Source organism: Herpailurus yagouaroundi, unplaced genomic scaffold, assembly GCF_014898765.1.
Source record: "Herpailurus yagouaroundi ecotype Mexico unplaced genomic scaffold, PumYag 100, whole genome shotgun sequence".
Classification (NCBI taxonomy): Eukaryota; Metazoa; Chordata; class Mammalia; order Carnivora; family Felidae; genus Herpailurus; species Herpailurus yagouaroundi.
This window is the reverse complement of record NW_024412391.1, coordinates 82,665,610-82,681,951: the sequence shown is the minus strand read 5'-3', so window position 1 is coordinate 82,681,951 and position 16,342 is coordinate 82,665,610. Positions and strand designations below refer to the sequence as shown.

At 38.4% G+C, this 16,342-nt stretch overlaps 1 protein-coding gene and 1 long non-coding RNA gene across 5 annotated transcripts in view; one reads left to right on the top strand and one right to left on the bottom strand.

Moving 5' to 3' along the window:
• Positions 1-5,963, top strand: part of NAMPT (nicotinamide phosphoribosyltransferase) — a 39,985-nt gene extending 34,022 nt beyond the window's left edge. The window contains exons 10-11 of the mRNA XM_040472915.1: positions 924-1,058; positions 3,031-5,963. Coding sequence (XP_040328849.1) covers positions 924-1,058; positions 3,031-3,141 — 246 coding nt within the window. The 3' untranslated portion in view covers positions 3,142-5,963. The remainder of the gene's footprint in view (positions 1-923; positions 1,059-3,030) is intronic.
• LOC121028873 (uncharacterized) overlaps positions 2,208-16,342 on the bottom strand; it is a 170,385-nt gene continuing 156,250 nt past the window's right edge. For 3 of the 4 annotated variants that reach the window (XR_005789475.1, XR_005789476.1, XR_005789473.1), the window contains exons 2-3: positions 6,005-6,092; positions 2,208-2,735 (exon numbers count right to left, since the gene is read on the bottom strand). This is a non-coding gene — a long non-coding RNA (uncharacterized LOC121028873). Of the gene's footprint in view, positions 2,736-6,004; positions 6,093-11,367; positions 11,503-16,342 lie in introns of those variants that run through there. The other variant, XR_005789474.1, reaches the window with a different exon arrangement.

The window sequence follows — 16,342 nt, the reverse complement described above, 5'->3', positions numbered from 1 at the left end:
GACTCAAAGCAAGGAAAGAAAAGAGATCTTAGGTAAAAAAAAAAAAAAAATGACATGGAGAAAGGAGGAAAAAGAAGATGATTATTTGAGAAGTAATGCAGGCCAGTCATTGCCCACTCGTTCAGTATTAGAGTCAAAAAGTTTACCATTTTGAAGGGGAATGTCAGCTAACCCAGCCATCATATATGAAACATAAGCAGGTGTGTAAGCACCATCAGTGTTTTAGGAAGGTGGAGCATGGAGTGGGAGTTGGGATACCAGAATCCTGTTCTAATAGCCTTAGAACGGGACCCCAAGCTGCCTGTTTCAGGCAGCTGAACAACAAGGGTCTTCGTAGGCTCTTGAGACTCTATGGATCCAAAGGTGGGAGTGGGAGATATTAAGAATTCTTCAGAACACCTGGGTTCTGGGTTGGTTCCTTGCTTTCCTCACCTCTGTCTTTGGAACCTTCTCACTCCTTGCTTCTATTATGTTGGCCTCCTACCTTTCTGCTCTTTAAACAAACCTTGTGTTCTCCTCAGGTTCTCTAGGTCTTTGCTTTTCATAGTAACAAGGAATAAAGTAAAAGGTAACAAAAGGAAAAGTTACGGAGTATGGAATGGAAGCCTTTACCTTAGTAAAAATCTTAGTTCCCTTGCCACAGATTATATAATACAGTTGACATAGTTTTTTTTTGTTTTCTTTTCCCAGTAGCCTGCATGTGCTATACTGGAATGTTAGGATATTCAAGACTCCATAACCCTTTTCCCTAACAGAGGACTCTGTCTTCCAACAGAGGCTAGAGTTCTGTTTCTAAAAGCCCGATGTGGATTCGTTTAGTTATACCAATAAAGTGCCTTAGGTTTATATATAAATTATGTATAAACTTTGTTCTTTAATGGGAATAACATTCCTGATTAGTCTTTTATTTCTCTTTCTTCCAGATTAATGTCTTCAAGGACCCCGTTGCTGATCCCAACAAAAGATCCAAAAAGGGCCGACTATCTTTACATAGGACACCAGCAGGGAATTTTGTTACACTTGAGGAAGGAAAAGGAGACCTTGAGGAATATGGTCATGTATGTTATCTTTGCTGATCTTCCATATTATGAAAGCGGGCTCTTACGTTGCATTTTTAAAGTATCTCCAGAACGTTTTTCTTGAAGGACAAAGTACTTTTGCTGTAAAACGTGTGCGGTTGCTAACCTAGCAACCAAAATAAGATGAAAACCAAGAAGGGGCTAGATCATAAATAAGAACTGTGCATACAGTGGGTGACAAACTAGGACATTTCATAAAAAAGCAAAAGTTCATCCACACAGTGAGCAGCAGGGTAGTGGCTGATGAACTTCAGCAAGCCCTCGTGTACTCCACTGTACTGTTACTGCCAACTTGGCAGCGAGTCCTTTCTGAAAAGGAATGGCTAAAAATACTTAAAGGAAGCTATTTATGTTGTAAAACTGGTAATTTAATAAAGGAAGGGCTATCCAAATTCTAAGGTGTTGAAAGATAATCCCATTTTTTAAAAACTTAGCAGAATCCAGTTGAGATGGTTTTCTGTAGTCTCCTGTGCTTCTCACAGCAATTCTGGGCTACAAAAGCAGATTGTTATCTTAATATAAGATGTGAAAACATTATGACTGGATTCTGATTACATAATAATAGGTGAAACCTACATTAAACCAAGTTTTCTGATTCAACTCAACCAAACTGGAAAAGTTTATAGTGTGCTTAAGTGGTCCGTATGATCTGATGCTCTTTAACATAAAAAATACACTTATATTTGTAAACTCAGAAGCTACAAAATGTATTTTAGCCGCTGGATTGAAAAAACTCATTTTTAGAGGAAAACTGCTCCAAACATAAAATACTAATTTATCACTGTAGATTCTTTATACCATTTCAGATATTCTACTTATGGTATATGTGATACTAAGTTTTGAGCTAGAACTGAACATTTTACTGTATTTAATGAAAGATAAGATCCTAAGCAAACTTTTCAATATAGCCTGTTGTTCAGGTCGTTGAGTAGCCTTCACTGAACTCTTGTAGCTACTGAGAGTTTGCCTAATGAGTGTGTCCAAATGGACTGATAAAGTCAGTGTAGACAAAGTCCCAACTATGGCTTTAAAATGCATTGATTTCAAGAGTATGTAAATGACACCCTAGAACATCTGAGACAGTAATCAGTTATAATCATCTAGGCATTTTAAGAATAGGAACCACCATTCCTTGATGATATTTAACTTTATGAAAGAAAGGGTTATGCACCTCAATCTTGATGGAAAACTTAGGCACAACGGATTACATCTGTCGATTTTTCAAAGGAAATCAAGGGCAGACAATTCCTTAGGGAGTCGAAAGTGGCTTTCTCAGACTCCAAAGGGAATTCAGTTTTCTCAGTTGACTGTTGTTACCCTTGCATCGATCAAATGGATTATGTGTATCAGTAACTTCTGTAATATACACCGAGTTTTTAAATCCGTCATTGAGCATTCATCAAGAAGCCAATACTTACTTCTGTTTCTGGTTTGGTTTCTTGTTTTTTAGGTTTTTTTTGTTGTTGTTGTTATTCTAAGTCCAAAACTCAGTGACTAGGAAATTTATTAAATTCCAGGGTTATAAGTTTAATCAGTGTTGAGTCTGTTGTCTAGGAACAAGGGAAGGCCTGGCAGGCTTTCCTTGCTCACTGTCAGTCATAATTATCAGCAACAGCCATGATTCTTCTGGGCAACCAAGCAATAAGCATCTTCCACCTGGAAAAATAAAGAGAAGGATCAACTACCGTTTTTCGTGTTTTCCCTTCAAGGAAAACTTTTACGAATATTTAGATCATTGCTTTATATAAAAGCTAAATATTTCTACATAGCCATTTTAGATAGTGCCATGTTTTCCGTCTGCTCCACCAGCACTGCGTGTAAACATTCATAATTTGAATGCCATCAAACATCTCTGTATTTGACTAGTGAGTCTGACTCCTCAAAGCCTTAACTTATTTTGCTTGATCGTCTGATATAACGGTTACATTTTAGTCTTATTATATTTGTGCAGGATCTTCTCCATACTGTCTTCAAGAATGGGAAGGTGACAAAAAGCTATTCATTTGATGAAATCAGAAAAAATGCAGAGCTGAATATCGAACTGGAAGTAGCGCCTCATTAGGGTTTATGACTGGGTGTGCGTGCTCGCCTGCGTGTGTGTGTACACGTGCATGCATGCACGTGGGCACTGGCGTGTGAGTATGTAATCATGTTTATTGTACAGATGTGGGGGGTTTCTTTGTGTTTTATGATACATTACAGCCAAATTATTTGTTGGTTTATGGACATACTGCCCTTTCATTTTTTGTTTTTTTCCAGTGTTTAGGTGATCTCAAATTAGGATATGCACTTAACCATGTAAAAGATTAATGATAAGTAAGCTTTTTAGGGCCCTTTGCCAATAGATAGTAATTCTATCTGGTATTGATCTTTTCACAAATAACCGAACCCAGAAACTTTTATATATAACTGAAGATCACATAAAACAGATTTGCATAAAATTATCATTGATTGCTTTATGTTTATATTTAACTTGTATTTTTGTACAAACAAGATTGTGTAAGATATATTTAAAGTTTCAGTGATTTAACAGTCTTTCCAACTTTTCATGATTTTTATGAGCACAGACTTTCAAGAAAATACTTGAAAATAAATTACATTGCCTTTTGTCCATTAATCAGCAAATAAAACATGGCCTTAACAGAGTTGTTTGTGTTATTGTACAATTTGAAAGTTATGTCAGGACATACCCTATAGAATTACTAACCTCACTGCCCCTTGTAGAATATGTATTAATCATTCTACATTAAAGAAAATAATGGTTCTTACTGGAATGTCTAGGCACTGTACAGTGATTATATATGTTGGTCATTGTATTGTACCAGTGAAATGCCAAATTTGAAGGCCTGTACTGCAATTTTATATGTCAGAAGATATTGCCTGTGGCTCTAACATGCACCTCAAGATTTTAAGGAGATGTTTTTAGAGAGAATTTCTGCTTCCACTACAGAATATATACATAAATGTAAAATATTAACAAAAGTGGAAGTAGTGTATTTTAAAGTAATTACACTTCGGAATTTATTTTTCCTATTCTATATGACTGAAATGAATTACTGGAATGGGTAGTGAGTGTACTTATTTTAAATGTTTTGATTCTGTTATATTTTTCATTAAGTTTTTTTTAAAAATTAAATTGAATATTAAATTGTATGGACATCATTTATTAAACTGAATCCCTCCATAAATAATAAGCAGGTTCTTAAATGAGGATAAATTAAAGCATGAGGACATAAGTTTGAATAGAAAAGTCTTAACCAAAAATAGTAAGTTGGCTACATGCAAAGCAAAGCGTTCAACATCAAAATGTTCTAGAGTGATTAACTGCTAGATTCTGAGTCAGTCATCTGACTAGAGACCAGGTTTGGTTTGGTTTTTTAATGATTCTGTTTTATTTATATCTGTTGTTCTAAGGCAGGAGGCCGACTAAGGCCTGCAGGCCAAATTCAGACTGCTATTTTTGTAAATACCTAGGTCTATGACTGCTTTCTCAGGGCAGCACAGAAGTCAAGTAGTTACATAGTGACCATATGACCCACAAAGCCTGAAATGTTTATTACCTGGCCCTTTGCAGAAAAAGTTTGTTGACCCCTGGGGTCTAAGAAGAGGAGCGTGCCTTGAAGTATAAGAGAAATGTTGAGTTCGGGGAAGGGAGGAAGCTTTGTTGATAAGGAGTTTGTCTCTCTTTTATCCTTTCTTTTATTTAAACATCTCATCTTGGAAGACTGATTTTTGAAAGCTTTAACATGACATTAAATGTGAAATTTTAAATACTGAAAAGCCATAAATCATCTGTCCTAAACAGTTACATGAGAAGGTATTTATCAGTGGAATAATCGAAGTAGAAGTCTATTAAATGTCTCCTATAAACATCATTAAAAAGAACATGGTTTTTGCAGATGATTCTAAACCCTTGTTTAATGAGAATAAGCATTATTTTATTAAGAGTTTTCATCCTGTAATTCCTGGTGGAAAATAGTTTTAAGCTGATTCTTTTAAATGTATCTAAAAATTAGTAATATTAAGAAGAACACAACTTTCTTCACAAAATGTGATGGGGGTTAGAGAATTAAAAAAACCATATTTATCACCAAATAACAACTTTGATAAACCATCCATAATTTTGGTTTTCTTTAAACATGGGAATTCTATAAACAGTATTCTTTGTGTGCTGGGACTTTCAGCAGTTTCAGAGTAGCTGGAGTTTTACTTTAAAAAAATCTACACTTGTACATGGCCGTAGATTGTAGACGAGGTGGAATGATTAATTCTTTTAGCCACTTGGAACCAATGAATCTGAATTTCTGTCACTAAGCACTTAGTATTTGGCCATCCCCATTCTCAGTAGCAAATGGTTAACATAGTTCTCAAGTAGGATTCCACTGTGTGTCACCTTTAAATCAGTCTAACTCTTCCAGACAAAAGCAAATGGCATGTATGGGTTTGCTTAGGTCCTTAGATTTGCAGTTGACATCAGTTAATCCCTCTCAATTCATACTATCATGAAGTATTTGTATTTTAAATAGAAGATAGGAGTTCTGTGTTAAGACTTTTTATTTGTACTCTATACTTAAAGTCAAATGGTTTTAATCCCTTATTTCCTTTCTTGAAATAAATTGTTATGAAAAATATTTTATAACAAAATTCATCTTGGAAAACCAGAAAGAGAAAAATGGCAAGGTAATTATTGTTCTGTTTGCCATAATTTAGAATTCAGCACTTAAACAAGTATTTTGTAGTTTTACATTCCTTTTTAACCCATTCAGTGGAGAACGCTCAGCTTTTCTCCCAAGTTGTATGTTAATTCTAATATGTATACAACATCAAATATAAACATGTAATTAACATGGAAATAAAGTTTAGCTCTATTAGCGAAATGTTAAATTTGACTGTGTGCTTCAAATAATGGCCATTTCTAGACTTACCCTCTTTTAGGTACTCCTCTATTTTCTGCCTTGTGCAACCATCTGAATGGCAGTGCCTCCTATTAAGGACACTGGAGAGAGACCAGATCTGGAGGGAAAGGGCAGAATTTCTAGGTTAAGATCTTTCATGAGATGCTATAGAGACACTTAGATGTGGATGTTAGGTAGCTGGATATACAGGTTTGGGGACACGTGAAAGGGTACCTCACTAGGAAGCATTTAAAATATGGCCTGGCAAACCACATGCAAAATCCAGCCCATCTGTTTTTGTAAACAGAGGCTTTTGGAATAAGCCATGCTCATTAGTCTAATTCTTGTTTATGGCCGCTTTCACACTACCATAACAGAGTTGAGAAGTTGCTAAAGACAGACTTTGTACCTTGCAAAGCCCAATAATTTTACTTTATGGCCCTTTAAAGTAGAAAATATGCCAACCTGCTGTAGAGTACAAGGAAAAGAAAACTGAGGGAAAAACCAGAGGAACTCTACAAAAGTTAAGTGGCAGAAGGTAAGAAGGCAAAGGAGACTGACAAGTGGTAGCCGAAGAGATGAGAGGAAAACCAGGAGGAGTAAAGGAAGAAGGGAGTTTTTCGGCACAGTACGGAATGCTGCTGAGAGACCAAGTAGAGTGAGGGATTAAAAGCATCGACTGAATTTAACCGGGAAATAACCAGTGGCTTGCAAACATTCCCTCCACAGCAGCTGAGGCAGCACATGGCAGAAAGAAGCTATCTTACAAAACTTTGAATTTTGGACATGAAAAGGAGAGAATGAAGCAACAATGTGTCTCCCTTTCCCGTTTTAGCTCCTGCTTTACTTTCTAAAAAGGACCCGGGAAAGAGGGAGAAGTTGAAGATAAGAGAGCCAAAAGGAATCAGTGATGCTTTTGGGTTCCATACCAGGTTGGAAGAGGATGGGGTCCAAAGCGCCTGTGGAGAAACTGGCTGGCTTTCACATGGAAGGGGTGCTTCTATTCTAGAAAGAAGGAGAAAGGGGATAGGTGCACATGCAGGCTTTGGTTTCCTCAGTAAAGTCAGAGACCAAAGGAGACTGGACTTTTGAAAATGGTTTTTGTGGAGAATGAAGTGACCAGATGTACAGCAGGATGACAGAACGGTATGGAGGACCCACCTACTTGGTGACTGAGAATTTAAAGTTTAATTTGCCTGTTGTGATCTTTGTTGTTCCCCTCCATAGTAGCACCCCAATGCCTGGGTACAGACAGAGAAAATGGAGATACTTGCTGTTTTGCCAGATGAGTTTGATCAAAGGGATGCTAACTGAATAACTGCTGAAAGAGTGGTCCTACATATTTAAACTGTGGATAGGTAAGGACACAGAGCATTGGGAAGACAGTAAGGAGCCTGATGGATAGTCTGATAACAGATCTGGGCTGCTGGGAGTTGCTGGAACAAGCAGGTTTGGAAGGACAGGAAACACTAGTCTCAGACCAGGATGTATGGATTAGTGATCAGAGAGGAGCAAGGTCATGGCGGAGTGTGATCTTGCAGTGGCTAAATGAAGATCATGAGACCAAACGAGAACAGGAAACCTGAAAGGACAGTTGGGTGGGATGGTGGACACTAAAATCATCCAGGAGGACGGCAGAAGTTGAAGTAGAGAGGAAAGCTAGGTCAGGCACCGACATGTTCAGTGAATGAAGAGAAGGGACCAGGAGGTCAGCAGGAGGCAGCATCAGTGAAGGGTGTGAGCCTCAAAGAGGTAGGGCAGAGGAGACCATGGACTCAGGCCAGCCTGCAAGAGGAGGAACTCAGGGTCTGAGCACGCATGGACGAGTACAGACTGATTAAAAAGCACCTGTGTATTGCCAAAGGTTTGATGTCCTTTATCAGGCCCTCAGTCAATATTTGTTGACTTGATGAATGAAGGGAAGGAATAATTTAGATTTTAAAAAGTCTTGATTTTATTAGCTTGCTACAAACATCCCTTCCACTGACACAGGCCCAAGTGTTCAAGCCTTTACGTTTTTGAATGTGTTTTGTCTTGAATGTTAAGATTTACTTTTTTTTTTTTTTAAAGCAACCAAAGCATTCTGCAGCCAATTAAAATCAGTCCTCTCTCTCGTTTTCGGGTTCTTCTCACCTTGTTTTAAATTATTGTTTTATTTGAAGATATCTGTTCCCTAGAGACAACTCCATCTTTATTTGGTTCACAGTTCTTCATTCTATTAAAACTTATTTATTAAAATATTTGTTTGGGTTATTCCAGCAAAGAGAAATACGCTCTTGAAAGGAATTTTAGAATCATTCAAATTACCAACTTCACCAAAATTTTTTTAATTAACATAAAAGTGGGTCCTTGATGATCAAGAATTTTGCCTGTATGCTATCACATGGGTGGCCAAGCCTTCACTTTACTGGTACAAAGGACTCTTGGTGACTTAATTAGTATTCATAAGGGACATGGAACTTTTACCACTTTTCAGGGCTTGTGCTGCTCTCTTGGTGAGTAGTATAAGCTGCCAGGTCACTTTTCTGCCAGTCTATAGCATAGTCTCCACAGAAAAATACACTCTTCGTTTATACTGATTTATATTCATCCCAGAAAAAGCAGTATCATTCTTTGACAACAAATTTTATTTTATCCTGTAATTGGCTATTGAGCTCTTACTCCTTTGACTTAAAACTTAGGGAAGGCATAGGTTTTAACGAAGATGGATTAGCTACTGTGCTTATGAACAGTCCTGATGCATGAACTGGCTACAAGTTTGATTCTGATGCAGTCTTCCTGAGTAGGCTGAAGATTCCTAGCAGATTTCTAAGCTTGGGGAAAAAAACAACTCTTATCTTCAACCTGTTTCTATTCCTTCCTCTTCAGGAGCAAACATGTTCCTGTTTCATCCTTTTAGGAAACGTAAATCTCGTTAACATCAGCTCTACGCTCCCTTCTTCCATTCAGATCCAGAGTTCTCAAGCTGTGCACATTTACCGCCTCACTTTTCCCACCCCCCCTCTGGTTCTCGTCCCTCATACAGTGACCTCTTGATTGCCGACTGAGTGTGTTTACTTCTGATCTCATCAGAGGATCTCTTCTGTATTTGCCACTAATAATTCATTCCTTAAAACTACTCCTTTGTCCTCTGTTGTAATATGATGTCTCCCTTCTCTTTCCTGGGCTCTTATTCACACACTTACCTTTTAAATGTCCTATGCCATTTATCTCCACATTCATCTTGGCTGATCTCAGCCATTCTCATGGTCTCAGCTATCCCCTATCTACTAAAGCCTCCATGCATTGATCTCTAGCCCAGACCTCTGAATTTTTCTACCTGTGATGCATTCCCACCCAGAGACCTACTCAAATACAGCAGGTCCAAACTTATCATGTTCCTGGATTTCTACCTAATTTGGGGGTTCAACCACCCACCCAAATGAGACTTCCCACTCCATTACCCCACATGTGATCAGACTCACAGTCCTGTTGATCTACATACTAAATATTATGTCTTCCCTCTAACTCTCATTTCAGACTTGCGAATCTCTTCCTGAAACAATACAAAAAATATAACGAGTTTTCCTATCCCAGACCCTCTCCCTCCCATTCTACTACCAGAGTATATTGATAACAAAATCCAATAGCTTTAGTCCCCTGCTTAAAACATTTGAAACTCCCTCTAGCCTCCAGGATAATGCTCAGAATCCAGCCTAACCCACAAAACTCTCTGATCTGGCCCATGCTACACAGATAGCCTGTTTTGCTTTTAATTTTCTGTGCCAGCATCACTGACTTACTCTACCTTACATTCACGCACACATATTCACAATACACAATTTTCTGCCTTTGCTCATGCTGACCTCTCAGCCAAGGATGCCTTCCTCTGGCTAACACATTTTAGGTGATTAGGTGATAATGCCTCCAAGAAGCATTCAACAACTCGCTTATCTGCCATCCTTACTCCACATGCCCTTCTGGGCTCCACAAGTATTGAGTGTATTTCTAAACTAGCACTTGCAATCCATAGATCTATGTCCTAGGGTGTAGGATGGTGTTTTATTCATCCCTGCTTCCTGCATTCAGCACACAGTACACACTCAAATGTTTGTTGAATAAATGTCATTAAGATGAACACTTAAAAAGTTGATTTATTTTGAGAGAGAGAGCACACAAGGTGGGGAGGGACAGAGAGAGAGAGAATCCCAAGCAGGCTCCGCACTGACAGCCAGAGCTCAATGTGGGGCTCGAACTCACAAACTGAGATCGTGACCTGACCCGAAATCAAGAGCTGGATGCTTGACTGAGCCAACCAGTAGCCCCAAGACAAACACTTTTCTATAATGTCTACATAATGCTAATACCCTGAACATTTCACTAAGTGTTTAAAAAGTAGAACATTTTTATTAAGTTTTATGAATAACTTTCAAAGCATGATCACATGCTACTGTCTTTTTGAAAAATCATTACAGTATATTCATGAAATAAAGGGTTTCATCAAAATGTAGATTAGAGGGGCGCCTGGGTGGCGCAGTCGGTTAAGCGTCCGACTTCAGCCAGGTCACGATCTCGCGGTCCGTGAGTTCGAGCCCCGCGTCGGGCTCTGGGCTGATGGCTCAGAGCCTGGAGCCTGTTTCCGATTCTGTGTCTCCCTCTCTCTCTGCCCCTCCCCCGTTCATGCTCTGTCTCTCTCTGTCCCAAAAATAAATAAACGTTGAAAAAAAAAATTAAAAAAAAAAAAAAATGTAGATTAGAGCCCAGAGATTAGATGATGGCATGAAGCAGGAGGCCCCTAGGTATGCCGGGTCTCATGAATAGGACGAGATAAGTATCCAATCATTCTAAATCCCCCAGAAATTGACCTGAAGACTGGCAGAACAAACTCCACAACTAAAGGTACAAAGAAGCCATCATGAAGAAGTTAGGAAGCGGGGAGACGCGGTTTGGGAGAGAAACGGATCGAGGCTGCTGTGGTGGGGAGGAAGCTGCGGTTGCGGAGACAGGCTAGAGGCAGACTGACACAGGGAAATGAATGCTCATAGCACTTGGCTTCGAAAGTGACAGGGGCCAAATTTCATGAGTTCTTGCAGTCAGTAGGGCTTAAAGCCTAGAGTTTTAAAGGTCAGAGGCTTGGCTGGGATGGAGCCCAGGCAGAGCCCAAGGGCACTGTGCTGCTGTCGCAGAGAAGGCAGGCGAACAGCCCACAGACCTACAGCGTGGAAACAGATGTGAAGCACGCCTGAGGCACACAGCGGGGAGGTGTCTGCTCGTCTCCAAGCACATCTCCGAGAGACAGGGTTCATGGAGAGACCCTTCTGATGATAAAGGAACGGCCGTTTCCCTCTGCCACCCCTCAGCGTAAGCACAGGGCAACCTGAAGGAACAGCGCAGCACCCACACTCCGTACCTACCTTGATCACACCAAGCCCCGACACCCAGTGGAACCGCCTTTCTAGCCCTGCTGCCTGAGTCCCAGTGTGGTGGGCTCCTTCCCCAGAGGGCTTCCCCAACCTACTGTGCACAGCGTCTACCAACTTGGGAATATCGCAGGGTCTCAATTCTGGTGGTGGTGAGGTCTTGTTTCACACGCACCAAAGCTAAAACAGCACATTCAGGCCAGAACCATGAGATTATGACCTGAGCCAAAGCCATATACTTAACTGAACCACCCACAACAGGAAAAAAGAGCCTCTGCAGATGACTGCCCTGAAGCATAAAGTAGCCAGGACACGACAGCCGAGCACACGGCAGCACACTTTGGAGACATGCAGAAGTGCCAGGTCCTGGGGAACAGGGACACCACATGGGACGGTACCACAGGACCACTTCTTAATGAAGCCATTACCCTCGAGAACAAGAACAGGAGTTGCAGTTCTTTCCTGACGTATGGAAGCAAGCACAGAGACTAAGACAAAATCAGACAGAAACTTGTGCCAAATGAAAGAACGGGACAAGGCCATAAGCAAAACAGATTAATAAGTAACATGCCTGATTTTTCTTTTCTTTTTTTAGTGGTTTTTTTTTTTTTTTTTGAGAGAGAGCATGAGTGGGGGAGGGGTAGAGAGGGGGGAGACAGATGACTTCAAGCCGGCTCTGAGCTGTCAGCACAGAGCCTGACGCAGGACTCAAACTCACAAACCATGAGATCATGACCTGAGCTGAAGGTGGACGCTTAACTGACTGAGCCGCTGGGCACCCCAACAGAGAATTTAAAGTAATGATCATAAAAAAAAAAAACCTCACTGGACTTGAGAAAAGAGGGGAAGGCATTAGTGAGACTATTAACACAGAGATAAGGAATAACACAGCAAAGATAAAGGGCTCAATAAATGAACTCAGAAACATGCTTGATGGAATGAGCAGCAGGCTGGAAGAACATAAACAAATTAGTAACTACAAGACAGAGTGATGGAAAGTAATCAAGCTGAACAAAAGAGAAAAAAAGAATTATGCAAAATGAGAATAGATTTAGGGAACTCAGTGTCTCCATCAAATAATACTCAAATTATCAGAGTCCCTGAAATAGAAGAGAGAGAAAAGGGGAAGAAATAATAGCTGAAAAGTTACTTAACCTAGGGAAGGAAACATATCCAGGTATAGGAGACAAAGAGGACTCCCCCCGCAAACCCCCAAAATCAACAAAAGCAGATCCAAAGACCTATTGTAATTAAATTGGCAAAATACAGTGATAAAGAAAATGTAAAAGCAGCAAGACAAAATAAGACAGTGACTTACAAGGGAAACCCTGTAAGGTTATTAAGGGATTTTTCAGCAGAAACTTACCAAGCAAAAATGGAATGGTATGATATATTCTAGTGCTAATTGGGAAAAATCTGCAGCCAAAAATATCAAGCAAGGCTATCTATCGTTCAGAATAGGAGAGAGAGTTTCCCAGACAGCAAAGACTAAACGAATTCATGACCACTAAACAAGTCCTGCAGGAAATATTAAAGGGGACCCTGAGTGGAGAGAATAAAAGTGACAATATAAAAATAGGAAACACAAAAGCAATTAAAATGAATATTTCTCTAAAACATCAAGGAACTCACAAGATAAAAGGAAGTAAAACATGACAACATATACCTAAAATGTGGGGAGGAGTAAAGAATGGGTTCAAACTTAATCTTCAACTTAATATAGACTGCTATATGCCAGAGGTTACATACAAACCTAATGGTAACCATTAGGTAACCATCAAAAACCACTCAAATATGAAAGAGAAAGGAATCCAAATACATCATTAACTAAAACCACCAAACCATGAAAGACAAAAGATGAGAGAAAATCTTGAGAACCACAAAAAAATAAGTAAGGTGACAATAAGTACATATCAGTAATTACTTTGAATGTAAATGGACTAAACACTCCAATCAAAAGACACAGGGTGACAGAATGGATTAAAAAAAACAAGACCCATCTACATCCTGCCTACAAGAGACTCCTTTTACACCTAAAGACACGTGCAGATTGAAAGTGAGGGAATGGAGCAACATCTACCACGCAAATGAATGTCAAAAGAAAGTTGGAGTAGCAATACTTATATCAGACAAATTAGACTTAAAAACTATAACAAGAGACATGGAATGATACTATATAATAAAGGGAACAATCCAACATGAAGATACTATAAGTATTAATGCTTCAACATAGGAGCACCCAAATACATAAAACAGGTAATAACAAATATAAAGGAACTAACCAATAATAAATACAACAGTAGTAGGGGACTTTAACAAGCCCACCTACGTCAAGGGACAGATCATCTAAACAGACAATCAGCAAGGAAACAATGGCTTTGAATGACACTGGAACAGATGGATTTGACAGATATATTCATAACATTACTCCCCACAACAGCAGAACACACATTCTTTTCAAATGCACACAGAACATTCTCCAAAATAGATCACACAGGCCACAAAACAAGCCTGAACAAATTAAAGAACGTCAGAGTCTCACCATGCATCTTTTCTGGCCACAACATAATGAAACTAGAAGTCGACCACAAGAAAAATACTGGAAAGTGACAAATACATGTATGTTAAATAACATGCTACCAAACAATGACTGGGTCAGCCAGGAAATAAAAAAAGAAATAAAAAAGTACATGGAAACAAATGAAAATGAAAATGCTATGGTCCAAAACCTATGGGATGCAGCAAAAGTGGTTCTAAGAAGGAAGTTTATAGCGATACAGGTCGAACCCAAGAAGCAAGAAAATTCTCAGACAACCTAATTTTACACCTTAAAGGAGCTTGAAAAAGAACAACACATAAAACCCTAAACCAGCAGAAGGAAAGAAATAATAAAGGTTAGAGCAGAAATAAATGATACAGAAAGAAAAACAAAAACAATAGAACAGAGCAATGAAACTAGGAGCTGGTTCTTTGAAAAGATCAATGAAATTGATAAACCTCTAGCGAGATGCATCAAGAAAAAAAGAGAAATGACTCAAAACCACATACGAAAGAGGAGAAATGACAACCAACACCACAGATATACAAATAATTATAAGAGTATTATGAAAAAATTTATGCCAACAAATTGGACAACTTAGAAGATAGGGATAATTTCCTAGAAACCTACAAACCACAAAACTGGAACAGGAATAAATAGAAAATTTGCATAGAATGATAACCAGCAAAGAAATCGAATCAGTATTCTGAAAACTCCTAAAACAAAAATCCAGCACTGGATGGCTTTACAGGAGAATTCTACAAAATATTTAAAGAAGAGTAAATATCTATTCTTCTCAAACTACTAAAAAAAAAAAAAAAAAAAAAAAAAAAAAAAAAAAAAAAAAAAAACCAGAAAAGGAAGGAAAACTTCCAAATTCATTCTATGAAGTCCAAATTACCCTGATACCAAAACCTGATAACAGACACCAAAAAAAGAGAACTACAGGCCAATATCCTTGATAAACATAGATGCAAAAATCCTCAACAAAATACTAGCAAAACTGAATCCAATAATACATTAAAAATATTCACCGTGATCAAGTGGGATTTATTCCTGGGTTGCAAATGTGGTTGAATATTCACAAATCAATCAGTGTGATACATCACATCAATAAGAGAAAGGATAAGAACCATATGATCATTTCAACAGATGCAGAAAAAGCATTTGACAAAGTACAACATTCATTCATGATAAGAAATTTTTTTAAAAAACCCTCAATAAGGTAGGTTTAGAAGGAATATACTTCAGCATAATAAAGTCCTTATATGAAAAATCCACAGTGAGGGGCACCCAGGGTGGCTCAGTCCAACTTTGGCTCAGGTCATAATCTTAGGGTTTGTGAGTTCAAGCCCCACGTCAGGCTCTGTGCTGACAGCTCGGAGCCTGAAGCCTGCTTCAGATTCTGTGTCTCCCTCTCTCTTTCAAAAATAAACATTAAAAAAGAAAATTAAAGAAAAGCCCACAGCGAACATCCTACTCATTGGGGAAAAAGAGAACTTTTACCCTAAAGTCATAAGACAAAGATGTCCAGTCTCACCACTTTTATTCAACATACTATTGGAAGTCCTAGCCACAGCAATCAAACAACTAAAAGAAATAAAAGGCATCCGGATTGGTAAGGAAGAAGTAAAACTTTAACTATTTGCAGATGACATGATATGTAGAAAACCCAAATGACTCCACCAAAGCCGACTACTAGAACTGATAAATTCAGTAAAGTCACAGGATACAAAATTAAATACAAATCTGTTACATCTCTATACACCAATAATGAAGCAAGCAGAAAGAAATTAAGAAGACAATCCCATTTACAATTGTACAAAAAATATTAAGATACCTAGGAATAAAACTAACCAAAGAAGTGAAAGAACTATACTCAGAAGACTACAAAATACTGATGAAAGGAAATTGAAGACGACACAAAGAAATGGAAAGACATTCCATGCTCCTGGACTGGAAGAACAAATATTGTTAAAATGTCTATACTACCCAAAGCAACCTACACATTTAATGCAATCCCTATCAAAATACCAGCAACATTTTTCACAGAAGTAGAACAAACAATCCTTAAATCTGGATGAAACTACAAAAGACCCTGAATAGCCAAAGTAATCTTGAAAAAGAAGAACAAAGCTGGAGGCATCACAATTCTGCACTTCAAGTTATATTACAAAGCTACAGTAAGCAAAACAGTATGGTAGTGGCATAAAAATAGACACATAGATCAGTAGAACAGAATAGAAAGCCCAGAATAAATCTACAACTATTTGGTCAATTAATATTTGACAAAGCAGAAAAGAACATCCAATGGGAAAAAGACAGTCTCTTCAACAAATGGCGTTGGGAAAACTGGACAACACACAAAAGAATGAACTGGATCACTTACATCATACACAAAACTAAATTCAAAATGGATTAAAAACCTAC